The sequence below is a fragment of the Leptinotarsa decemlineata genome, unplaced genomic scaffold, assembly GCF_025532065.1.
Source record: "Leptinotarsa decemlineata unplaced genomic scaffold, Ldec_3_MD MMD2_P_RNA_scaffold_12, whole genome shotgun sequence".
In the NCBI taxonomy this organism is placed as follows: domain Eukaryota; kingdom Metazoa; phylum Arthropoda; class Insecta; order Coleoptera; family Chrysomelidae; genus Leptinotarsa; species Leptinotarsa decemlineata.
The window spans coordinates 1,136,437-1,162,987 of NW_027412526.1; the positions used below are offsets into that span (position 1 = coordinate 1,136,437).

At 36.7% G+C, this 26,551-nt stretch overlaps 2 protein-coding genes and 1 pseudogene across 3 annotated transcripts in view; 1 reads left to right on the forward strand and 2 right to left on the reverse strand.

Moving 5' to 3' along the window:
* fz2 (frizzled 2) overlaps window positions 1-26,551 on the reverse strand; it is a 281,786-nt gene that overhangs the window by 212,548 nt on the left and 42,687 nt on the right. The window lies entirely within an intron of this gene.
* Window positions 430-1,332, reverse strand: LOC141482134 (uncharacterized; annotated as a pseudogene).
* LOC111508898 (uncharacterized) lies at window positions 17,109-26,253 on the forward strand. Its single transcript, XM_074171236.1, has 4 exons — window positions 17,109-17,302; window positions 20,282-20,814; window positions 22,191-22,543; window positions 25,903-26,253. The coding sequence occupies exons 1-4, from the start codon at window positions 17,153-17,155 to the stop codon at window positions 26,106-26,108; spliced, it is 1,242 nt and encodes a 413-aa protein (XP_074027337.1). The 5' UTR covers window positions 17,109-17,152; the 3' UTR covers window positions 26,109-26,253.

Consider the following 26,551-nt stretch of genomic DNA (forward strand, 5'->3'; position numbering starts at 1 on the left):
GTATATCATAAAAGTATACAAGACGTTTGGAGTCGAGAATAAAAGTATAGAAGTTTTTTTCCGATTTAGTTCTTTCATTTCATTCACAGAAGTTATACAGCAATGTTATGAAAAATAATGTATTGCAAACAAATTAAGTTCTGTATATTTTTAAAATTTTTCGGTGAGACATAAAGTTTTGGACCTAAGTAAAAAAAGTTCTCTGCAATATGTTTTTGATGGTCTTGCTACTTGCGACATGTTCGATTTTTGCTTCATTGAAAAGTTGTTCTCGAAGCCATAAAAAAAACTTCGAAAATAATTTTCTGCATTTTTGTTCCAGGTTTTTGAGAAACGTTTTATTGGCTGCCCCTCAAGCAATGATTCCATAATTGAGGATCAACTGTAATATCAAGCATATATGTTGTAAACAGATAAGCTCAAAATCTACTACTGCTGTTTACAGTTTTGATCCTCAGTAGTTTTACCACCGGGTTCTGTACTATAGGAATCTCTGTCTTCCTCATCATCATCTTCTTCCTCCTCTTCCTCAAATTCATCTCTGTCCTCATAGCCTTCACCAGTGAAGAAAAGCACAGCTCTGGGTACGACCCTTTCTCTGATGTAGTGACCGATTTCAAAGTCAGCGGTCAGTGTCTTCATCGACATAATCTTCTTTAGTATCATCGGGAATAGCAGGAGGGGTGAAGAAATTGAAGAATGAATCAGTTTGAACAGTCTTTGTAACATTGCGCATAACGCCACGACTCTTATGTTTTTACTTTCTTAAAATAGTCAACCAAAATTCAGGAATCCCTTTCACGTCTTTGTCTTCCTTCATGACATTTTCTATGGTGAGTTTATCTTTCAAAGCATCAGGAAAATCTTCATTTTCTTTGGTATTTTCGCCAATTTCTTCTAGGAAGACCACTGAGATTCATCGTCGATTGGTTCATATAAACCATTAACGATGGTATTTCTTTTCCCATAAAGAGGCACATAGAGCCTGTGATATTTGTATTCCGATTCATGCACTCCTTTGAAAAACTTTGATTCGATATTCGTAGCAACTAGCTGAATTTTTTTCAGGACTTTAACTCTCCTTTTCACAGAATCCGGTAGCAGAGCCAGCATTTCAGCATGTCGCTGACTCTGTATAGCGGCCAGAACGTTTGGAAAACCTACGATTCTGGCGATGTTTTGTCCAGTCTCTTCCTCTTCTACCTCGTCACCACAATCTCCGGGTTTTTCGTCTTCAGTTGCCATTTTGCTCTTTCGATTTACAATTAATGCAGCTGCCAGCGAACAACCAAAATGCCTGCTCTGTTAACGGCGGCAAACCGTAGAAAGACAAAAAACCCATGGGTCTTCTGGTGGTTCCAATGTATATATCCCCACAAGTGAACAGTATGTGATAAACCCCTACCGACTTAAGGCTTTGTTGTTATCTTCTTGGTGGCTTCGAAAACCGTTTCAAAGTTGTGTTTTCCCAAGAGTTTTCCAATTCTGTCTGTCTCCTGTCGACTTGTTCTCTCTGAACCAGAACTGCTCATACAATATCATTTCATATTTTTTCAGGAATGTTGTGATTCTCTGTTTAAAAAAAGAGATTCCTTTTTTTCCATTGAAAATGTACCGATTTTTCGATTTTTCAAAATGACCGAATTATCATTAGGTATGGAATGCTGGAATACACAAGCCAGTGTACATCATTTACTGGAACCTTAAAAAATGTCATCCGTAAATCTGCCCGTACAGCCCCCCTCATCGTAAATCTTCCTCCTCCTCCCTCGATGAAGTGAGATATCAAAACAATCACGCTAATCTAATTATGCAACGGTGTCGGTTTACGATTATTTTACGATGGTGTAATAGGGGGATATGTTTATTGTCGCATTGATTGAAGCACAAAAACTCTCCGGGGTCGTAAAGAAGATTTGTAAGATGTGAAGGGAGAGGGTTGCCCTTGAATGTTATTCTACTGTTTTCGAATGTAAAACAAAAACCGTTGAAACTTTTATCAAACTATAACTCACGGTTTTCATCGTGTATTAATAGGTGTCTATGAATATTTCATTTATAGATATTCTTTCATAGGTAGAAAAAAAATTGTTGGATCACAAACTTATTTAATGTTGTTTCAACAATTGCTGTTATAATTACTTAACAATGAAATATAGAGAGACCTGACTCAAAGAATTGGTTATGAAATCATCTCTTAGAATAAAATTAAAAAAAAAAACTTCAATAAAGTTATCGAAAACACATATTGAACTCCCTTTCAATAAAATTCAAATTGGGTATAGTAGACTGGCCTAGTGGTATTTTATAGGCCTCCAGATGAGTATGATTGATATTTTATCCGCATCGTGAACTTTCTTCAAACCACCCAATCTCTTACTCAACTGTTTTGACTATTACAATTTCGAACAGTTTCTTGATGAGTCCACTAAAATCACCATTGTTTATAGTACGCTCATTGACCCGATTCTCGTTAGTAACAAAGATATTGTCATTAGATCTGGTAGAGTTTGTTGATTTTCCTACCCATTTTGACTCCTACAGGCGCAGATGACGAATTAACGCTTCAACACTCCTCTATTAGGCGTTTCAAAAACATCGCATTCGATTTGACATAGTTTGGGTTGAAGATCGACCTGGCGCACGTCTATACGGAGCCGAGTCATAGTACAGTCGAATTGTATTTTCGATTTAAGTTGACTTCATTGTTGGAAAGCTGTATTCTCGATTCAAGTCAGTTTATTTTAGTTTCACTGTTGAAAAGTGTCTAATCAAGCTTTTAATAGAGAAGTCAGTTGTTTCCTAACTACAAATGTAATAAATGTTGTGTATAAAATTGAAAAATTTTGCCTTATACCAAGTCTTTCTCTGCTGAAAAAAATACTACGCTAATCCTGTAATGCTCTGACTAACTTCAATATTTGTTCAAAAAAATAATATCCCCCTCAATAAAACTCATATCGTGGTCCAAAATTCCACACGCGCAGTGCCCCCGGAGAATTCCCTGCAGAGTCAGAGAACGGAGAAGAGTATTTCGAACCCCTCGATTTCCACCTCAGTCGGTGACAAAACATTACGCCCTAATCACTTTCCGAAAGAGTCTCGATCCTCGCGATACCAAAGTAAACCAAGTTACATCTCAAGATGAAGAACGATCGGGAGGATGAATAAGGACGAAATTGTAGTTTTCCCCTATTTGCTGAAGGCTAGGAATGAAGTAATTGGGGGAAACGGGGGCATCCCTAGCACTCGGCTTTAGAATAAATTACGGGGGTTGGGGTAGTGTTTTTTTAACAGTGTTTGGTAGTATTATTGACATTCCTGTCACGTAGAGCGAGAAATATGGCGGAACAGACTGAATTCAAATGAAATGATAGAGTTCGGCACAGGAGTTTCATAAACTTCTGGATTTAGTGAATTAACACAATGCGGATGGCTTCATTTTATCGAATCATTAGATAAAATCGGAAGAGAAAACAAAGTATCGTGCTTTTGAACAAATAAAAACCCCATTTCAGTAACGGGCTAGAAGAAATCAAATTGATCACAACTAATAGATTATTGAACAAAAGTATTTTTTTTTTAATGTCATCGATCGAACTAGTTGGAAAATCAAGGGTTTTTATTGACCTTTTTGTGAAAATTCACCTCTCACAAATAAAAATTCTAAAGGGAAACTTTGTTCAGGTATAGAAGAGGCAAACTATGTTTCACCCTGATACACTATTACACGATTTCTATTCCTATGTCCTATACAATAATTTTACCAAAAAAGTAGCCAAGAATTTGTACAGATACCTTATGTTTCGGAGGCCAAAATTGGATAAAAAAGGAAAATCCAATTTGTAGTTTTTTCCTTTCTCTTTAAAATCCTACCTTGATGAACTTCAATGTTTCAACCTCAACTTCAATATTCTAAAACAAAAACACTCAATACTTACAATTCCAGCTTTCAATATTTCAAGTTCATGCACATCAAAATCGATACGATTACAGGATATAGAAATATAAAACAAGCATTTTGCCTTAGCACGGTGGCCGGAGCAAAGTTGCAACCTCAGCATATGAATCTTCATAAATATTGAGGCAGGTCCAGATCATCAACCAGTATCAAAAAATTCATTCAGTATTCATTGATCACTCTTCAGGAACTGTTCCAGAACATTCCAGATCCTGCTGGGTAGCAGTATATTGTAAATTTTTGGTGTTTTCCTCTTAGCTATTGGATATTCTTTCATTGCTGAGCTTATTTTTCTCATTTTTTGTAATATATAGTTTATTACGTTCAAAAATTAGTTCTTTCATCATTTTCATCAATGAAGGTCGGGTGAAACAGCGAAAAATCCTCTCGAAATGATGAAAGCGAGTACTGAATTGCGACACGTTTCTACTAATACTCCGTGTCTTTTGAAGGTTAGGGTAAACTGAAAATCATATGTATTTGAGACAAGAAGCGCCATCTTTAAGGCAGCCTACGAACTTTCCTACCATTATATAAAAGACACTGTGGAGTAGTGTAACGAAGTGCATCTTGAATAAAATTAATAGTGCGAAAACTGTAAAGTTATTATCATGAATACTGTCATTAATTTTCATCAAGCTCATACATAATTTACCTCTTTTCTAAGTTTTTATCAGTAACCAAAAAATAAGTAGAAATATTGCCTCCAGTTCCACCTCTCTCCTGCTACATCTGCCGCGATCCCTCTCCAACCAAAATGCCTTCAAAATCATCGAAAACTTCAATCTCACTCAAAACTCTCTGACGTTACAGTACTTCTCAAAACCCTCCCCCATCCTCCAGCTTCTCGTTCAACCCTGTGGGCAAATATTTCGGGAATCCATACTTTTCGGTCGGTTTTAATTTCCCGTCGAATTAATTTCGATTGTTTGTTTTGAGTTTTCCGAGGGTAAGCGTCAACTTTCTCAACGAACAAACAATCATCCGGGAAATTAGCAAAGATCTTCGAGAGGCTCTCGAAGAATTTCAATTAGTTTTTCCACGAGCCGGGAAATCCGATCGACTCGAGTGCGGTTCGGTGTCGTTGAAGGATGAATTCGAGTGGCGGGACTGTAGGAAATCGACATTTTTTTTCTTGTTTCAACCTCATTTTGATTGGTTTATTTTAATTAACGTTTCCGATGAGTGTGACTACATCATAATAGACGAGGGGACTGCAATTCAAAATTTTGATGACTACTTCAGAATTATAAAGACCTACCAATGTAGAAAATCCTCAACATATCTTCTTATGAAAGATTGAAATATACTGAAGGGTCCAGACATGCATTTTGCGGTTGAAGTCAAAGAGCGAGGAGATTTGATGTGTTTGTGTATGTTAATATAGTCATTACTCAAACCCCACTAATACTCGTGAGGCTTCACCAGCCTCTGTAGAAATCATAGAGGATGGATATAGAGGTGTATCTGGAGCTGTTTCTGAATATATCTCACCGGATGACAGACTATCTTAAAATCACAAAGTTACTCGACTCGCTCACTATAAAAACCCCTGGTGCTGTGATGAAGAGATGTCTGTGGTTGTTTACATCGTTCTATCTACTCTACTGATCGTCCATTCTCTACATCTTCATACACCAACGATCAGATTAGATACATGTGACGCTATCAGAAAGAGTACATATTCCTATTAACTTCTCCATCAAATAACCCCGAGTTATCATCTCCTCCAATATTCATGACACAATCTTCAAGTTTCTGTTAATGTGGAACCGAATGGAAGCAGTGATTCCATTTGCAGACCTTAATTCGAAATTTGAACGTTACGCGTCGCCTAATCGAAATAAGGGTCCGTCACCTGCCCTACACTATTATTCGGCTCTTTGTGATGAAGATGTCATTCGGAACGAAGTTTGAGATGGGGCGGAACGGCCCCAAATCCATTGAGGAGCTGAGAATATATTTATGGCAGATAGTTGGAAAGTCCCGCGCAAGAAGTTCATTACGAAAGAAATTGCGTCGAACACGTCGAGTTAAATGTTGGGAACACAAATTAAATCTTCATAACAAAAGCATGAAGATAGGAAAGGCATTCCACTATTACTGGGACTAAATAGTTAAAAATATTGAGTATTTGTAGGAAAAAGTCGCAAATCAACATTATGCTGTGTAACAGTTGGGTGAATTTTCCACTGAAAATCTTCTTTTTAGCACGAAGAAGAAATCTAGTACCATAAAATGGGTTGGTTCAAACCAGAGCCCAAGAAAACGAAGCATTCTTCCAGTCCCACTCTGTCAAAAATACAAGACCTGTACCTACGTCATCTTCAACTGGAAGACAAGTGTGATCAACTGCAAGTCCTGTGCTTCAATGTTTTCAGCGGTTTTCAAATTGTTCTACTTTTCGAATTTATTGCACGTTTCAGGATTTTGACAAATCCCATTTCTCGAAATTCATTTGGATCTCTTGAATCATCATAATATTTGTTTGAAGCTGGTTGACAATGTTTCCTTAACCTACTCATTGATCAGTCGGCTGTGGTGGGAGACGCACTCAGTGAAGGAAACCACAGGATTCTGTTTGAAAACACGAAATTCACTGCCCCCAACCAAGGATATCATAGCCGACTGGTACGGCAGGCAATAGAGAACCACAAACACACGTTTAATTTCAACAGAAAAGAAGGAGCTGTGAACCTCAACCGAATATGGAGTCCCATTTTAAGAAGTTTAAGAATAATAAACATCATGACGGCAGGTAGAAGAGGGTCATTAACAATAATTTACCTAATCCAGGTACCTACAGGTAGGTATTAGCACAACAAACTACCTGTATCAACAAAAAAAACGCTTTACGCGGTCAGAATACCCAGGCAACGGAGATGAACTGAAGATGTAAGACCCTCTGAAGATGTTAGCCAGTATCTGTTCAATACTTGGTTTATCCATCGAAATAGGATCAACTGTTTCGAGGTAATAAACGTTTTGTATTCTTTTTGGAATTCTGCAAAGAAAAAATATATGATTCCATTCGGGTTTTCATTCAAAACTTACTTCAACTCATTTTAAAAAACCCTAACAGAAAATTAATCTTCTGTTAGGAAGAGAATAATTACTAAGAACTTGCAGGTAGTTAATTACCGAGAAATTCCATATTGGACTTCAGGTATACAACCTCAGGTAACAAATTTTAGTATATAAGGATTAACCAGACTAGACTAGGTATCAATTTTCTTCTCCTGAGGATGCTAACTTTGTTGGCGAAACGCGCGCCGATTGCAAAAATATCAGTTTGGTGTTAGGGCAATTGATCTCGAAAAAGTTATTCAATAATGAGTCGGTTAAAAATGTATTTAAAAATGTACAAGGTAATTTTGTTGCAAACAACTATAATACAATCCATGGGCTCTGGAATTGACTGCGGCTGTATGATGTGTACTTTAGATTTCAGAAATCTTCACAAAAATCCAAGGGTGTCATATCAAGTGATCCATCAGGTCATTCTGAGAATCAAACTGTTCAGATAATTCTCATTCAGCCACTCTCGAACCAACCTGACATGGATCGGGAGGTGAGCCTTTTACAATTCAAGAGGGAATTGAAGAAACAAGTTATGGGAAAAATTTATTTTGATAAAAAAATTACCCATCCAAGGTTTTCCTCAAAAATATTTCTGTTATAGAGATGATAATTTGTTCTTATCATGAGTTTCCATACTGTATGGAATATGTTTATGAATTTTTCCATCAAAATTTGTTTTTCTTTCAGGAAATTCAGTTTCATAGAAAACCAATTCGCTCCTGTCCTGGTCTAGTCTGGGGTGATAAAAATGACAATCAATCCAGAAATTAGAGGGGATGAATGGACCGCATTTCTTTTCAAAGGGCGGCTAAATTCAAAGGGCGCCTACACTATGTTCACTGCCGCATTCTCGACAATAACTTCACCCCAATCGCACAGTTCATTTCACTCGCAATAATTATGATGAACTACACAATGACGATTGCGTTTGTGTTCTTTCTGAAAAATCATATAATATCCCTAAACATCTAGAGAAATGACGATGGTCGAGATCCTATTTAGAATTTGCCAAAACCATTGGAAAATCTGTAAGGAACGTTTCTGTTTAACGTTATTAACGTTATGATTTCGGTACCTCACATTTCCCACACCAGATTAAAAATCTCCCGAAGCGTAAAACAATAAATGTTGTTGTTGAATTAAAAATAATTTTGTTTGAGGCATAACTACAGAAGGTTAACGATTTCAGGTTCTATAACTGAGTTCACTCGATTTTTCTCTAATAATTCTATAACTAAAGGAGGTGTGCTGGGAAATATATTCTGCACATCAAAGGATAATGATTTTGCGTTGTCTGTTTCAATTGGATTAGGACAAAGACACTGAAAAACTCTGTTTTGGTGGCCTAGTATGATTTTATCGGTTTGAATGCTGTAATCTGGATAATTTATTCAATCTATGCCTAATGGTTATGGAATATCCTATATGCATCGAATAGTTTTAAAAGTCACTTCAAAGAAATGTTTCAAGTACTCCGCATTCATTCCTCTACCACCTGCCTACACAACTATTCAGTTAGCACTCTTATCTGATAATTAAATGAAATTGATTTATTGCACAGTATTTGAATACGGGGGTTGGTATTTTCCTCGGCAATCCTACTATTTACACAGCAGATTATACAATTTAAATTGAGTAAACATCTGGAAACGCGGACTACAAATTCCGAGTTTTATGAGGTATTTGCTCAACTTTTCAGTTACAAGTAAAAAAAGGATCGTAAATCGTATACACGTTGGACCCTTACGAGTGTCTCCTTTGAAGAAATCGTATATCAAAGCTCATCCCGACGTGTACGTGATTTACAATAAGCAAACACGGGCCACGGTAGCTCATGATATGTATTTACCGCGCTTTTGTTCATTTTCCGAGAAGAAATTCGAAATATCATCCCCGATTGTTTTAATTCAATTTTTAATTCTTTTTTATATCGCTGACAATGGAAACCTGAAGCAGGAACAACAAGAAACAATACTAAAGATATTCAAATATGAAAGTCACTTTTACATGTATTTTAAGAAAAACTTTCTCGACAAATGTCAAAGGAAGTTTGGAAGTAAAGAAAATCAGCAGAGAAAAACTGTTGATATACATAGATTTTTACCAATTCTGGAGACGGAGGCAAATTTAAGATAAATGTATCTGTATAATAACTTCTTTGATAGTCAAAATTATTAAATATAACTAGTTACCGATAATAAGCACTTTTTCTTTTGCGGAGTGAACTGAAAAGTTTAACATTTCTACACGTATACAGGGCGTTTCCTAAATACAGTACGAAACTTCTGAGGGTGCTTCGTTAGGTCATTTTAAGAAAAAAAGATCTCATGAATGTATGCCCGGGGTTGTTTTGTTTTCTGACATACAGGGCGTTGAATTAAAAAAAAACGGTATTTATAAAACAGGTCAATCCTACACATACTTTTTGCGAGATCATTTACCCATTTAGAAGAAGTGCCGATACTTGTAAGAGGCAACATGTGGTTTATGCACGACGGGGCTCCAGCTCATTTCAGTGTTCTTGCTCGTCAGCAATCGCTGGATTGGACGTAGAGAACCTCAAAATTGGCCAGCTCGCAGTCCTGATATGAATCCTCTAGATTTATATTTATGTGTTCATCTGAAGGCTCTTGTTTATAAAATCAATTGTTGTTAATCAATTGTTGAGAAATCAAATAATTGACAATTGCTGTGCCATAAGAAATACTCCAGGTATTTTTGAAAGTGTCAGACAATCAATGACAAATCGATTACAGTTGTGTACTTTATCAGAAGGTGGACATTTTGCTCATTTACTTCTAGGTCGAAATTGTTTATTATTTACTTTTGGTTTCTATTTTATGTTGTCCATTGACAGTTTCAAGAAGAAACTTGATATGAAGGGAACAAAGGCGACGAAAACGATGCTCAATCTAAAAAAAATATGAAGCCACAAAAAAGTCAGTGGCGTTCTCAATATTGTTGTCTGTGGTGCCCACTGAGACGCCACTGAACTTAATAACTTCAATTTAGTTCTGGCTGAATGAGTGCCTCATTACTCCAAGTAACTGCAGCAAATTTCAACCAAATCGGTGTAAGAATATTTATAATATATTATTAATATCTTTTTCGTAAACTTCAACGCCCTGTATCTCCGAAAGGAAACAACTCCGGATATATGTTCATTAGAACATTTTTTTATAAAAAAAGACCTAACGAATCACCTTCTGAAATTTCTTACCGTAGTCAGAAAACACCCTATATAAAGTTATCTATTACAATTTTCATATTTTACAGACTATGAAAAGTGAAAATACCCAAAAAAATCGATGGAAATGGAAATCAAATTATAAAAAATCCAAAACAAATATTAGAAACAATAGAAAACAATTTTTTCGAAGATTTGTACCATAAAAAATACAAGGACCCATCAGAAATGAATTTCATTCATAAAAATCAGAGAACAGAAGAACTGTAAAGAGTATTCTCTTTTTTGAGCTAACTTTTGAATGGCCTCGTAGATAGTAATTTTCAAACGAGTCAAATTTATCTTCATATTCCACCACCCAGTATTCGACCGCGATAAATTACTTCTCTTATCAATCAGCATATCTTTCCCATCGACCGAACATATTCAATGTATAATGAATATTCAGAGTCATCATAAGTAAATGAATTCTTGATTCTGATGTCATGTGCAAAATCATCCTTCCCGTGTACGAAAAAAAATCGCACTTTAAAAGGTAATACCTCGTTAATCCTCAGCTCGCCAAGTTTCGACTATGGGGGATTTTTGTTCTTGGGGGGGGGACAGAAAAACATTCGTATCAATTTGTTCTGATTCAGCCACCTAATAGAAATCCTTAGTCTTTAACATTGTTGCTGACTGTTTGTCAATATTTTTATTTGTTCATAATATAATGAATTGTGCCGGAAATACTGGGAAACATGTAATTATACATGCTTTGCCTGTTTATTTCCAAATCTGTCGGTTTAAAATCTGTTTTTCCGTTAACCAGCTGTCGCACCCCTACGAACGACAACCCTCAGAAGTCGATACTTGTACGAGCTAAGGATTAACGAGGTCTTCGAAGTTAATTTGAAAAACTCATGAATTAAACTCAACTTTATTTTGTTCAAACTTGCAATTGCTGTAATAACCAAATTCCCCCTTCAAAGTGAAATATTACAAATGAAAGTTCCCAGAGACCTTTTCTTCTGTCTGTTTAAAAAAATCTCTCAGAAGTTGGGGAACTTGTGCGAGCTAAGGATTAACGAGGTCTTACCTTTTAACGTGTGATTCCTAACACGGGTTGGACGATAGCAAGTGAAAGTTTTTGGTTTTGTCCGTTTTATTGTCATGTATTTTTGAAGCTCCTTATCTCAATAGAAGAGATCTAAAACAACTTAATAAACAAACTCCAATAAACCCAAAAAAATGCTACTAGAGCTATTCCCCGGAACTAACAAAATTCGCAATGATGCTCGCTTTATTTCGATACGCCCGTATAAGCATTTTTTCTGAATGACTGACACTTTGAAGTAGCCTGCATCAAGTTCATTCACTCGCTGTGTTTACCCATCATACCCCATCATTTTATAAAAAGAAAACGAAGCTCCCATTCCCTTCAGAAATCAATTCAGTCCTGCGAGAAATGAGGGGGTGAGGATCGCAGGTCTGCCGAAGACATTCAACATGCTGTTGTGACAAAATCCGAGAGAACGAGAGCACTTGAAGCTCCCCTCGCTCTTCAACCAATTCAAATCTCATAATGCGTTTCATACAAATTTTAAGCGACACTTTGCAACGGATATTATGTTCAGGATTGGAAGTACCCGATGAGACGACCGAGACTGCTGCTGCTCGAAATGGAGAGAACTTGGGATATAACGTGTAGAAAACAGTTGAAAGGTGAGACACCAATCAAACTACAAAAACAAATTTGAAAACGTGAACTAAAGAAAATAAAAAAACATTCTGCTCATGATTGAAAAATCAACATCCGAAACAAAACATGTCTTGAAGAGTACGGTTCCGTCGTGGTAGTAACATTTTTTTTTAAATTCATTTAAGCGAATACGTGAATTGAAAGATGTTCCAACCTCAACTTCAATATTCTAAAACAAAAACACTCAGTATTCAGAATTCCATCTTTCAATATTCGAAGTTCATATACATCAAAATTGATACGATCACAGGATATAGAAATATAAAACATTCTCCAAATACGCAAACTTTGCACAGGTTGCATACTCAGCAGTTTACTTTTTAGTATAGTGACCGGATCAAAGTTGCAATGTCAGTGTATAAATCTTCACAAATATTGAGGGGGTCAAGATCATAGACATACAGTATTGAGAAATTCATTCAGTACCTGTTGATCCTCAGAAAAGGTTTCAATCCTGCTGGCTGACAGTTTTTGGTGATTTATCGTATTATTGCTTAACATTTTAGTGTACGTTCATTCCTGAATCAGGTTTGTAAATGAGTTCTTTCATTATTTGGACAAGTGATGAATGGGTGGAACAGCAAATAAAAATCCTCGCGTTAATAAGCCAAGCGAGTACTGAGTTGCGACAATAGCCTTTGCCCCCCTCTTTTTCCACCATCTCATTTTCTTCTGAACATATTTTTGGTTGTCCATAACTTGTTTTCTTCTATGATTCAATGTTCAGCGAGTAGCCTCATAATTGTTATGAGCCTATTCCTGCTTTGTTTCTTTTTCACACGGCCTCTTTATAAAGTTATTTCCATGTGTGTTTCTCGGTATGTCTTCCCAGTACTCTGCACGTTTTTTATAGACCCACTTCCCAATCTTGTTCCGTACCAAAGATATTGGTACTACACAGCTATTTCAGAGCATCTATATAGAGTTGAGGATCCCTGTCTTCGTTTCCTGTGAATCCTGTGTACTCCTATCAGTATATACTGGATCTTTTTCTTCAGTTTTTCACGAGATTCCAGACCAGTTGGTCAGTGCCCCATATGCATTCTAGCTGTATGGACAAAACTGTTGGAACAACGTAATATCATCGGGCTAATATATCGTGTGTGCTTCTAGGTCTTTTTTTTTGGTCCCTTGGGAGCTGTCTGACTTGTCCATTCAGTCCAAGTCTCTAGAAAACACTGCAGCCTCTTGGGCTTATTGTGTTTATTCTCATATCTTCTCATGACACCCATTCCATCAGTCTCATTCCCTGTACTAGTTTCTACAGGTTTCGTGTTGGATCATATTCTTCTGGACGTAATTTTGTACGCCCATATATTGCCTGCCTCCTGTGATTCAGTGCCTTACATTCGCATAAGATGTGTAGAGCTGGTACTTTTGTCCAGTACTTTGTGTGCTTCTTATTGTTCCATGTCCTAATCTGGTTTCGTATCAATGATTTTGGTACCCCCCGAGCTGGTTCAGGTCCTATATATGAAGTTGATGATCCGCGTCTAGAGTATTCATCAGCTCTATCATTACCTGTGATTTCTGAATGCCCTGGCACCCAGTACAAAGTTAATTTGTTTCTGTTTGCAAGTTCATTCAGTTCTTCATGGCATTCCCAGACCAGTTTTGATGTCACCTTTGGGTTTGTCAGAGCCCCTAGTGCGCTCCTGCTGTCTGTTAAAATATTGATCCGTTCTAGGTCGTTACAGATGTTAAAATATCTCATCAGTGTTCATTTGCATAAGCTATACAGAGAAAAAGTACCAAGATGAAGTCTTGTGGTACATATTGAGGTGTTTTGAAGTATCCGAGTATGATTGATGCATTTCAACGCTTTATTAGTTAGAAAAGACTCTAAAAGGAGCATGGTTACATCTCTGACGCCATATCTCGATAACTTTATAATCAGTAGTTTGTGATCGACGCAACTGAAGGTTTGTTAGGAATCATGAAAAAAACCCATCATAAATTTCTTATTTTCCAGGTGTTTCACAACACTGATCTGAAATTTGGGTTTCCCATAAATGTAATCTTTTTGTTCACTGTCCCTTTTCTGCATAACCTACAGAAAATATCTCCCTTATGCAGCCCTATTTTGTTCAACTGTCCTTCGAATGAAGCGTAGCCAGTGAGTAGCACTGCATTATTTTGTGTCCGTCTTAACTCTGTTGGCGAAGTTCTTCAGTTTTTCAGAAGAAAGTGGTAGAAATCTTGTGAAAAAAGCGACTGAAATGAATCACAGGAAGTTATTTTTGCACATCTGTTTCATCAGAACGAAATGCTTACGAAAAAAAATTCTAATAAATCCAATCGTTAGATTGATACGCACATAAACGAATTAATAAACATTTATAAGAATGAATTCTATACTTTCCTTTGAAGTCAAAGAAATTTATACCACGAAATTTATGTTGTTTAACGAAATCAATTCGATAAACTCTTTCAGAACCTATAAATGTTTCGATGTTCCTTTGATTCCGTTTTATATACGACAACTCGTTAGTAGCTTTTCTTTTCAAATACCGGCTGACAATAAACATGTGAATGAAAAAGTTTTTCGCACGTTTGCAAACTTTCCAACGAACCAGCATACACTTCAAGTAAACATTCATTTTTTATGGTCCCAGAGCGTGATAATATGCCCATTCAAGTAAAAAACTCCAGAGAAGAGTGTGTCATTCGAAATTTTATATTTAGAAAGACATCAACGTATATTGTGAGAAGGGCGATTCTCCTTCAATCGTATTTGGGAAGGTGAGATCCAAAATTCAATTTGCTCACTTGCTCAAAAACTTGAATAAGGCCAAGAAATGAAAGAAAAAAAGAGGCAAAATAAAGTTCTTTCGACCATCACCAAATGAGATTGCTCGACATCGACATACATTGACTTTCTTTTAGTGGAGAGTTTCAAGTTTTTAAGCATCCTAATTGAAAAAAAAATCAAGACGAGTACACTGCGTTAAAGCAAGCACACCAAATGATGTGATACCCAATTTTGCTTGCCAAATTTCTATGCCTGCTTGACTGCATTAACATGTGGATCTGTTTTCCAGCGGCATTGTAGACCTTCCATAATTTCTGCTGACGCAGTTGAAGATTAATCAAACCTCCAACGCCGCCTTGAGAACTTGGGCGTCATACCAGTAGGTGGTTCCACTTATATCTTGCTTGTTTTTACGCAAGCCTGCCTGCTCAGTATTGATGATGCCCAACAAGCTGAAACAACTGTCAAATGAGATTGAAATCAAATTGGGAATGTTGTTTTAGCGTGGTCTTCTTGGATTGTATTACATGCTCAAGTGGCATCCCAGGTATAGACCCCACTTGTCATATTCAGGTGCTCTGTTTGATTGCTGATACTGATACTTGTCGATGCTTGTCTATTCATGAGTTGTGGCGTGGAAAGTCCTGATTGGTCGGCGGTGTGCATGTTTGACGAGAAACGTTCCGATTATTTTGTGGGGTATCGATTCCTTACACCTTAGCTTGGGTAGGCTGGTCCACGGTGGACCAGCCTTGGTTACCTAGGTTTTTATGTTGTGTCGTTTAAGAATCCCTCCTATTTTATCTGTAGCTCCTCTGACGTAGGACTGGATGGCTTTGGTTTCTTTTGTCTTTGTTTCCTCCTCGTTTTCCTTCTTTCTTCGGTGTGTTGCTTTGTGAATCATATGATTTTCATATCCATTCTGTCTTCGTCTGTCAAACGTTCAAATCTGGATAAAGGAGTGTTGGCTAATACAGCTTGTATTTGTGCAGCATGATGATTTGACTCCGCTCCGGTTAGTATGAGTTAGTTTTCTGTAGACTTTATGCTGAGCTCCACCATTGCGTTTTCTTCTCCATAATTTAGGTTTCATGGAAGTGTTGTTGGAGGCCTCGGTTTCGAAATAGCTCATGAATAGATTGGAGTTGACAGGTGATAAAGTCGAACCCATCGGAGCACCGTCTATCTCTCTATATAGTCTGTTGTTGAAGCTATTTATGTGCTTTTCAAGCAGTAGTCTGAAAGTTCAATAACGTAAGCGATTGGGGGGATGATCATACATCTTGAGACCATTATACAACATGAAATGTCTGAATAAAGTAGGTAGGTTGACAGGTGATAAAGTCGAACCCATCGGAGCACCGTCTATCTCTCTATATAGTCTGTTGTTGAAGCTATTTATGTGCTTTTCAAGCAGTAGTCTGAAAGTTCAATAACGTAAGCAATTGGGAGGATGATCATACATCTTGAGACCATTATACAACATGAAATGTCTGAATAAAGTAGGTAGGTTGACAGGTGATAAAGTCGAACCCATCGGAGCACCGTCTATCTCTCTAAATAGTCTGTTGTTGAAGCTATTTATGTGCTTTTCAAGCAGTAGTCTGAAAGTTCGAAAAAGTAAGCAATTGGGAGGATGATCATACATCTTGAGATCATTATACAACATAAAATGTCTGAATAAAGTAGGTAGGTATAGAAAGACTTGGCGTAGCATAATGAGAGGACATTGAGGGTAGTTTTGTTCAATGTTGATGAGTCGAACAAACTGTTTTCAGAATAAAAAGAACATACAGTGACAACATTTTGGTTTGCGACTATAGAGAAATCTGAATGCCCTTTTCTGCAGAACAAGTGCAGGCTCTAGTCGAGTTGGAGCACATACACCCCAGAAAGGTATACCATAACTTGAATGCGGTTCTACCAATGAGTAATCGACCGTTTCATCTGCAATTAGTCGTAACTCTTTAGGAATTATTTACACTGCATAACATCTAGACTGAAGTTTTTTATTGAGTAATAGTTTGTCTTCCTCAAATACCCCAACTAATCAATACATCAAATAATCTAAAAAAAACAATTCGTTCTGGCCAGTCAGAAAACTACTACTCCCCTGGCTAATACCACGAAGGACGTTGAATTATATTCCATTCGATAATTAAAGGGGTGTATACTTTTTTCTGAAGGTTTTTTCTCACGTTATATAAAATGTAATTTGAAAATTCAAAACTAATGAATTCATTCTGGTGTTTATGGATTTCTTTATCTTCTAAGGAAATGAAAATACCGCAATATGCAAGCTGCCTTACTCTATGATATAACACATCGCGAACAACAATAATTATAAACGGAATAACCCAAGATTCCAATCCACAAGGTAACTGTTTTAAAACCAGTCGCGACGGAAAAACCTCTTCATTTAGTGACAAAATGTTCAAGCATCAAGTCATTTTGTGGTGTCTCTTCGGCTTGTGTGTTGCGAAAGACGTAAAATTCACCAAATGCGGCGCCAACGGCTTCATCTGTAGTACGGCGGGAAAACTCCAAATCATTACCTATCGATGTCCAATTGAAGAAAAAGTAAGTAATATTCTTGCATGTGCATATAACATTTTTCTACGGGTACATGATTGTTGATCAATACGATAAAAGTGGCTAAATCTCAAGTACGGAGTAAGAAGTAATTTCGACTATAGATACTTCTCTACAACCGGCAATTTCAATAATTCGTTGAATCCCCAATATTATTAAACAATTAGAATTAAATTTGTGACACTATCCCTATGCTGGTCATTACTACAATATACAAATGAAATTTCCCAGAGATCTTTCCTTAGAATATTCATCTTTTTAATTGTATAAAAGAGTGAAATTGCATTCATGTGAATAAGTAAACATTTGAAGTACATGAAAAACCCTCTAACATCGAAATATTCTTCGACGCAATGAAAACAATTTATATGTATTGAAGTAACAATTTATTGTGTTATTTCAACTGAATATGGTTTTCCTATACAATGCTATACTATACAATACTATACAATGCTTTTTCACAATAACTAACTAGTAGTTTATATGATATAACAATTTGAATCATATAAGGAATTCTTAATATTCTATGGATTCCCAAGTATTTCAGAAGGTTGTGTGCAAAACCTTTCTCTTCCGAATGTAACACGTTATGGTAGTAGTTGGATTAATGCCCCACTAACGAAAGATTGTTTGCACGTGTGAAATTGGTCTTTACATTAAGCAAAATGATCCTATGTTCTTTCATTCTTTGAAACACTGTTCTTCCCGTTTGACCAATATAAAGTTTTAGAAAAGATCCACGTCCCTTCTGTGGTGGCTCCATCAGGAGCCACCACAGAAGAGAAGATCTGCAATCTAATGCAGATGTCCTTGTCATCTTGGCAAAATCCACCTCAGGAAGGATAGTTTGTAATATCCTCCAAAGTACCATGGACGTTGTTCACAGTTGGTGCCAGAAGAAGCAGATGTCTGTCAACCCCAGCATAACTATGATAATCCCCTTCACCTGGAGGTGAAAGTTGGACGATTTAATGCTACTTTTCCTCAATGGTGAGGTCATTCCATTTGGCATTGTCCTTGATAAAAAACTCACCTGGAACGCTCACTTAGAAAAAGTTTTAAACGAAGCCAGCCTGTCCTTATGGAAATGGTGAAGGATTTGTGGTTTAACTTGGGATTTAGGTCTCAAACAAATCCATTGGGTTTATGTGATGAATGTCAGACCAATAATCACTTAAAAAAAATTGCCTGGTGGCCGAAGGCTTTGCAGAAAACGAATCAGAGACAGGTTTGTCTGGCCATCTATGGTCCCATCAGTATCACACCGTCAGCGGCCATGGATTTCCTTCTAGATATATCTTCTCTCCACATTTTTCTGAAGAGAGGCTGCATATAGACTTGTTCACATTGCCAATTGCACAAATCACTCTAATGCAGATTACAATAGACTGCTGATTGATTCTGGAAGTCACAGCATTCTGGAGAAGACCTCCGGCATCATGCCTCCAACTGTCAGCTACAAACTGCCATATACAGTACTGTTTCCGAGTAGAGTGGAATAGATCTGCCTTGAGAAGAAAATTTCAAGAGCAGATAGTTGTTGGTTCACAGATGGATCATGAACACCTTCAGGTTCTGGTGCAGACCCAAGTCAATGATATCAACCTGCCTGTGAGCAGGTTAATACTATACTTTACTATACTATACTATTGAAATGTGTGCGGAGAGATTGGTAGAACCCAACCTCACACACAAGTCAATAAAAATAATCTCGAACAGTCAACGGCGTTGATAGCTCTTTACTCCTACCGAGCAACGTGTAAACTGATAGCAAATTGACAAAAACGACTCTCCTCAATAGGAAGACCTATCAAATTGGCCTGGATTCCTGGCCATACTGGCCTGGAAGACAATGAGGCTGCTGACTCCCTCGGAAAGGATGGGGCCGCAAACAACTTCATCGGACCAGAACTTGCCATGGGCATCGCTTAAGGCTTTGCCAAACAAACATTGAACACCTGGAGGATAGCATTCTCAGGATTAGCTTACTCCCCCTTCGAAGCTTGAAACGAAACAAATGTTGGACTACAGTAGGGTTGAACTACGATGCCTAACAGTCAGTCTCACAGGTCAATGTCGCCTGTATCATCATATACAGAGGCTCAGACTTTCGGAAGACAGTATGTGGCATACCTGTTTGGAAAATGATGAAACAGCAGAGCACATACGTTGTGCTCGCCCCGCTGCTGACCAAATCAGGTTATCAGAGTTTGGCAGAGCCGCTCTCTTACCATCTGACCTGTAAGATCACTGACCATATAGACTGATCGGCTTCGTTGAAAAGATGGGTTTGTTTGGTCGAGTTTGAATACAATAAACCCTTGCAGGTTGCGGTGGAGGCACAAATCAACCCACTCACTTCTGATCTAACCTAACCTAGGACATCTTTACACATCTGAATGAACCCTGATTTTCGATAATTGGGGACATCAAATGGGAGTTTATTATTGTGTCCCGAAGTATATAGTAGAGCCTACTTCTCATGATACCTTTTGTTTTCCCAGGTTGGAATTGGACCTTTGGCCCACATGTTCCAATGTCTGAACTCTCAAAGGCATCTTAAGGTCTAATGTCATGTGGCCGTTCTTTGGAGCACTTTGAGCAACATTGAATTTCTATGGTCTACGAAACGGAAGATGTGAAATATGTTTCTTCAAACGCGTTATTATAATCCAGTCAATTTGACCAAAGTATTTTCTGTAACAATCCTCTCACGTCATTTCGTAGTTTCAGGAATTTTCCTTTTATGGTTGCCCAATAGTTGTTGAAGTGCACGAGCACTTTTGAAAACCATTTCATTGGTTAATTTCTGTTAGAGATAACGCCGAGTTGCAGAGAAGTTACTTGAAAAGAAAAACTACGAATTCCAGGAACTTTAAAATGTGTGTGTTTTCATTTGATTTTTTTCAATGTATGAGGTTTCAATTCCGCCAATCAAAATGAATCAACCCTTGACTTGCATTTCAGGACCTCCTCTTCAAAATAAACGACTTCGGGTACCCACCAAACGACATATCGCTGATAATCGAAAACTGCTTGGAAATCACAGTCTCCTTCCAATGTTCCAGCCAAGTCATATACATTAAATCCATGTTCATCAGAAACATAGGAAAGCTGAAAATACACCAAGATCCACAATACCAAACTCAGCTACCGTTCCAAGTGACACTCAAGAACGTAAACTACATTAAAGACATTCCAAGTTTTGCTTTCTCTAAGATCGATGTAGCTTCGCGCAATGTCGAATGTTTCACTCCCCTTTTCGATCTGAAGTTTCTTCATTTCGAGAACGTGGGTATCGGCAACTTTCAATCCAATGGAATTTATATGCCTAATCATGGCGGCAACGTTTTTTTCAATAAAGTTAACATCGGCAAGATGAGAAGAAGTGCGATTTCGGTCAATATGTCGACTCCATACATTTTCCAAATGAAAAACAGTGCGATTGGCATCGTAGGAAACCAAGCAATGCAAGTGACTGGAGGAGGGATGATTTTCAGGTGAGGCCCTCAAGAGGTTTTCCAACAAGCTCAAGTAATAATTTGGTAATTTTAGCGTTCGTCAAAAATTTTAATTTCAACTTTTTTTTCTTTAATGCAATGATGCTACTCACCTACTAGTATATACCAAATATAGCTTCAGAATCATCTTCTCAGGGGCTTCAGTATTATACTTTATACATTCAAAGAACAAAATAACCCAAAAAAAGAAAGATGCATGATCAACGCATGATCAACACGAACATTCGAATCTATTAGATAAGATGAACAAGCCTCTTTGCGCTGGCCAGTCAGATTTAACTGCAATCGGCTGGCGGAATTCATTTCAAAATGTCAAGTACTGATACGGCTGAAAAAACTTCTTATGTGTGTCCCTACACTCAACCTAAAAATTGTTCCTATACCCAGTCGCATGTTATGAAAAAAATAAAATAAAATGTCGGTTGTTCCTCAGTGCGACTCTGTACAAGCAGCCTCGTCTGGGAGACCACGTGCACTATGCATGATAATGTTTTGGAGCCCCCTGGTGCTTAGATGGACATAGTATAGGTTGTTTCAATGTTTGGTCCAGTCAATATCATGCGTTTTTGTAGCCTCATATCTCAATAAATATCTCAATATCTCAATAAATATAATTCTACACTAAAAAACTTGTGAAATAATTCAACATGAGTTTGAAAGTTATCTATAGACGTTTTCAAGGACATAAAGAAACACAACTCAGTGTTTACTATTTTATTCGGCAACATTTCGGCGATTGATCATCGCCATCCTCGGGGCTACAAAAGTGATAGTTTGCATTTGAAAGAATACGATGTACAATTGAAACCGAATTTATGAAATTTTCTCAATAAATTTCACCATGGAATCTACCGTTTTGCACAAAACACGTCTTTAATAAAACTCATTGTGAAAACTTTATAATTATTATAATGGATAGTGTTATTAATTCTCATCCAGTACCGGTTTAGTGTAAAATTATATCTTTACGATTCTTTGACTAGTATCTAGTTTCTCACAAAACCGCATTTGACTCTTCGGCGATGAAGAACTTTTTTACAGAATTGAAATCAAACTTGTTATTCAACTGAAAATGGTGCGTTCTCAAACTTGTTTTATTGTTTTGTTTTCATATCAATCTCGGAACAATCATGTTCATGTTACCTAATTCTATTTTTCAACCATTGTTTAGTTTGACCAATGTAAATCAAATCACAATTCATACATGGTATCCTATGAACTACATCAGTGATCTCTTTCAATTTGGGTTTTGTTTTCCGAAATGTTTGTACTCTCACCATTCACTAAAAAACGTATTAGTATTATTCACATAAATAAAACTCAATGCATAACTGTGACAGTCTCTACCTTTCCAGCAAAAACACATTCGTCGAAATTTCGGCTGCTGGAATAGGAGGCCCTGTGGACTTTTTTTACTTCAACGAAAACGCGATCGACACTCTACAATATCAAGGAATCTCTATAACATCCCAAACGGTCTGGATTTGGAAAAACGTCTTCAAGTACATGATAACTGGAGCTTTAGAAAAAATAAGTCCTGGACCTACAGCGCATAGTCTTGGTGAAAAAGCCTCCTATAAATTTTACCTCAATAGAATCGACAGCATGGAAGAACGAAGTTTCCATCCGGATTTCCAAGCTTACGAGATGACACCCACAGAAATGTTCGTCAAAACAAACAGAGTTTTGTGCTCCTGCGAAAACTCCGGTAAGGAGGATTTTCAAAACGGAATATATATACTATGATACAACATTCCAGCATTCACTTGATTACGAATTCCTATTTTTTCAAGTCAAAATTGATTGATTTTTCGCATTTTTCGAAAAACTTATTTCAAGGCTCCAAATCTTCTAAACTATAGTCTATTTCAAAAGAGTGTAGAGTAATAAAATCTCATTAAGTATTCAAAAGCGCTACAGGGTGATCCGTCAATAAATTCTGTCACTTCCCTAGTCCGCATTGCAAAATTATGTCGTTTCATAAAGAGCAGGTAGGTATCACCCTGTTTTAAGGGATTTGTCCATTGTTATCGACGGATAAATACTGAGCCAGAGGCGCGCTAGTGGGATAATTGCCAAAAGAATATGCATTCATAAAAATTATATTAAAGGAAATAAAAATTTAATACAGCAGAACAGTGTTATTAAAAAAATATAAAATGTAACAATAAAATATATACGAACCGAAATCGGGAAATACTCACAAACACACACGAACGAACTTTACGTATTGAAACACTTGTGGGGACTTTAAATCAATTTATTCACAAAAACGACAAGAACTTTACTGGATACGTTACTACAATTTGACACTTGAACAATACTAAAACTGTGAACTTCCCTTAACGTTTAACAACACTCTATTTATACCCTAATTGAATGTTCTAGAGATTACTAGGTACAATTTTCGAGAACCTTCCGAGAAAATAATTATTCAGACTACCCTTAATTCTAAACCCTAACCTAAGCAAAAGTGTCACTGTCACTGATACACTGGTCTCTGTCCAGATTGCTTATCCCGCTACAGTATATTTACAATTCAATTAAATTATTCTACATCAGTATAGTCTTCATCCGAAGAACTGTCATCATCCCCTGGTGTTATAATTATAGGGTCAACCACCTGATCGACCAAGTTGTCCAGTTCCCACATTTTATCTTCCTCTTTTAAAACATGCTGGATTGCTTTTTGCCAGTTTTCTGATGTGATTTCCATAATGGCTTGATCAAACAATACCTTGACATCTTTCATTTTAAATGTGGTATTGTGCCTTGCAACATATCCTTTAACTTGTGCCCATATAAGTTCTATAGGATTTAATTCGCAATGATATGGCGGTAGGCGCAGCACAGTTACTTTATACTTTTCTGCTACATCTTCTACGGCATATTTCATGAAGCGAGATTTATGTTGTTTTACTATGGCTAGTAGTTCCTTCTTTACTGAACTCGTCTCAAACTGAATACCTTTATTTGACAGCCAGTTAATAATTTCTTGCTTTCTCCAAGCTGAAGTTGGTACCTTCTCTAAGCGCCTTGAATGGTAGCTTGCATTATCCATAACCACGACCGAATCAGCTGAAAGAAATTTTAACATTTCCCCGAAGTAGTCTTCGAAGACATCCGAATTCATGTCCTCATGATAATCTCCCGTCCGGCACGACTCAAAGCTTAACAAACCTTCTTTTAAAAATCCGTCTTCGCTTCCAATGTGAGCAATTATAAGCCTCTTCCCTTTTCCCGAAGGCACTTTAATACCCGTCGAAAGGCCTTCTATGAAAGCTTGGCGAGAACTTGTTATATTTTTATCTTGCCACATTTTTTTGACTATATAACCTTCGTTTATCCACGTCTCATCAAGATAAAAAATTTTCTTTTGCTCTCTGCGGTACTGCTTTATAGTTGTCAAATATTTTCGTCTCCAGCAAACAATTTCATCACTTTCCAGTAATAGTGCCTTTCGATTGTGCTTTTCCCAGGCAAAATTCATACTTTTTAAAGTTTTCCATAAAAGTTTTCTGGATATCAAAGGAATATCGTTACCTTGGCTTATCTCGATAAATATTTTTTCAAGAGTGGGTATTTCCTTTTTAAAATAAAACGAATGAACTTTTCTTCGAATGTCACATTTGGTGTCTTCATCTAAGATTTTTATTGGTCTTCCTGATTTTCTCTTGCATGGACTAACCTGGCCTGATATCTTTCTTTCTCGCAATAATTTAAAAATCGTGGACTGTCCAATTCCAGTCATTCGGGCACATCGCTCAACACTTTCTTGCACAGACAAACTAGGGTGATCGTGTTTTATGCAATCATATACATTTAAAATTATAACTTTTTCGCAAACAGATAGCGGAGAATTTTTTACACTTCTTTTCTTTGGAGTAAATGTCCCCATTTTATAACTTTTTCACTATTTCTATATCACAATATCACTGTACGTTTAATTGGTGTAGTAACAATTACTATTATAACTCGAATGTTTAAGACACCATTACAATATATTTAAACCCTTTTTCTTAATTACCTGGGTTTAATAGGTATTGCATGATTGGTGGGCAGGGTCAAAAAGGGATTATTATAATGACATGGCACCTCGGAACTAAGTGTTAACCCTTTTTTGAGAAATCATGCTCAAGTATATGAACCCAAATTGCATATTAAATAAGTTTACAAGAACCACTAAAATTAATCTTAATCTTTTTTTAAGAAATTTTACTTACCTAAATACATGTAGGTACTTAGTTTTAGACCAAATTACTTCCCAAAAATGGCCTTTTATTATTATCTATGTCTGTAATTTTTAATTTACTTTAATTATTAAGTTTAATAATCCTAAGATTTGCCTACGCCCATGGACGACAACGAAATTCAGGCAAATTTTATGACATTTCATGATTTATTACTCTACACTCTTTTGAAATAGACTATAGTAGTTTAACCTTTTTCCAAAAGCCGGTTCGTACAATTTTTTAAAAAATCAAAATATTTGGATATGATTATCCTGCTTAGAGGATGAAGGTCATCCTCTAAGCAGGCTAATCATCGAAAAAGAAATCAAAATTTTTTCAGTTGTGTTCTTTCAACATTGTCACTATGATATCGATATTGTCTCTAGTTTCTCTATTCTACAGTATTTCACCATCGATTGTTTTGGTTATTTTATTCAGACGATATCTTTAGTCCTTACAAATTTTTATTGGATGTTCGTTCTGCAATCCTTCAAAAGTTGGTGTTATTGTTCTTATTCTTTTAGTAGTTCAAGCTATTATTTCGTTTCCCTACATCTTGCTGTTCTATTTTATCAGTTCCTTTTTCCCTTGTGTTCTTGTTCTGTCAATCACGTATTCTGTACTGTTTCTTGTTCCTGCAGTTGTTCCGACAACACGTTTTGGTATCTTTCTTCTTCCTCTGTCTCTTCTTTTCGTTTCTTCATTCGTCCTTTTGTCCTTCCATTTCTTCTCTTCTTCCATTCAGCACAATCATTAACGTCACACCCATACCCAACTGTTTTTTGTGAATATATCTACGATTCTGCAGACTTTATAAATGGGTAATTTTTTTCAGGGTGGCTGATCTCTCAAACTGGTGGAACATCAACCCCAACAGAAAGATTCTATGAAAAGTTTATAGCGAAAAAGGGCGGCAACTATTGCTCCAGCTCTTGCAGTCTGTCGATCGCCGACACTGAAAAAATGATCCACGATGGAAAATGCGAAGAAAATGTCTCAGTAGAATCGTTGTGTCAGAATCAGAAAAAAAAATTAGTGTGAAATCACCCAAATAAACGATAGTTATGTTCGAAAACCTAGAAAGAAATAACCTAGAAATGCATTAGGTTCAATTATAAGTTATGTGTGTGATTGTAAATCTGTTATTCAAAGGAATTAGCTGCGTCATAAGAAAATATTTCATGAATCGATAATTTTTCTTTCTAGCAGACTCTTAGTGAATAAAGCTTATAATACCGCACAATGACATACCGCACAATTATCTTCCCACAACTGTGTACTATCTCATAACAAAATTTTTGGCTTATTTGAACTACCATTTTTTATACTTTCACAATTTTTTTTCACAAATATTTCTCAAAATGCACAATATGAAAGTTATAATCGAAGAAAATACTTCATTGATTCAAAGGACTTCAAAAAGACCTTAAACAGTAATTTTTGTTATATGTTAGGGTATGAATCAGAGCACCATTGGAAAAAAA

What these genes read in the sequence shown, in the direction of transcription:
- LOC111508898 (XM_074171236.1), top strand. Translation starts at nt 17,153, where the DNA reads ATGTTCAAGCATCAAGTCATTTTGTGGTGTCTCTTCGGCTTGTGTGTT. An exon ending in GATGTCCAATTGAAGAAAAA is followed by an intron (nt 17,303 to 20,281) that starts GTAAGTAATATT and finishes CTTGCATTTCAG; the next exon opens with GACCTCCTCTTCAAAATAAA. An exon ending in GTGCTCCTGCGAAAACTCCG is followed by an intron (nt 22,544 to 25,902) that starts GTAAGGAGGATT and finishes AATTTTTTTCAG; the next exon opens with GGTGGCTGATCTCTCAAACT.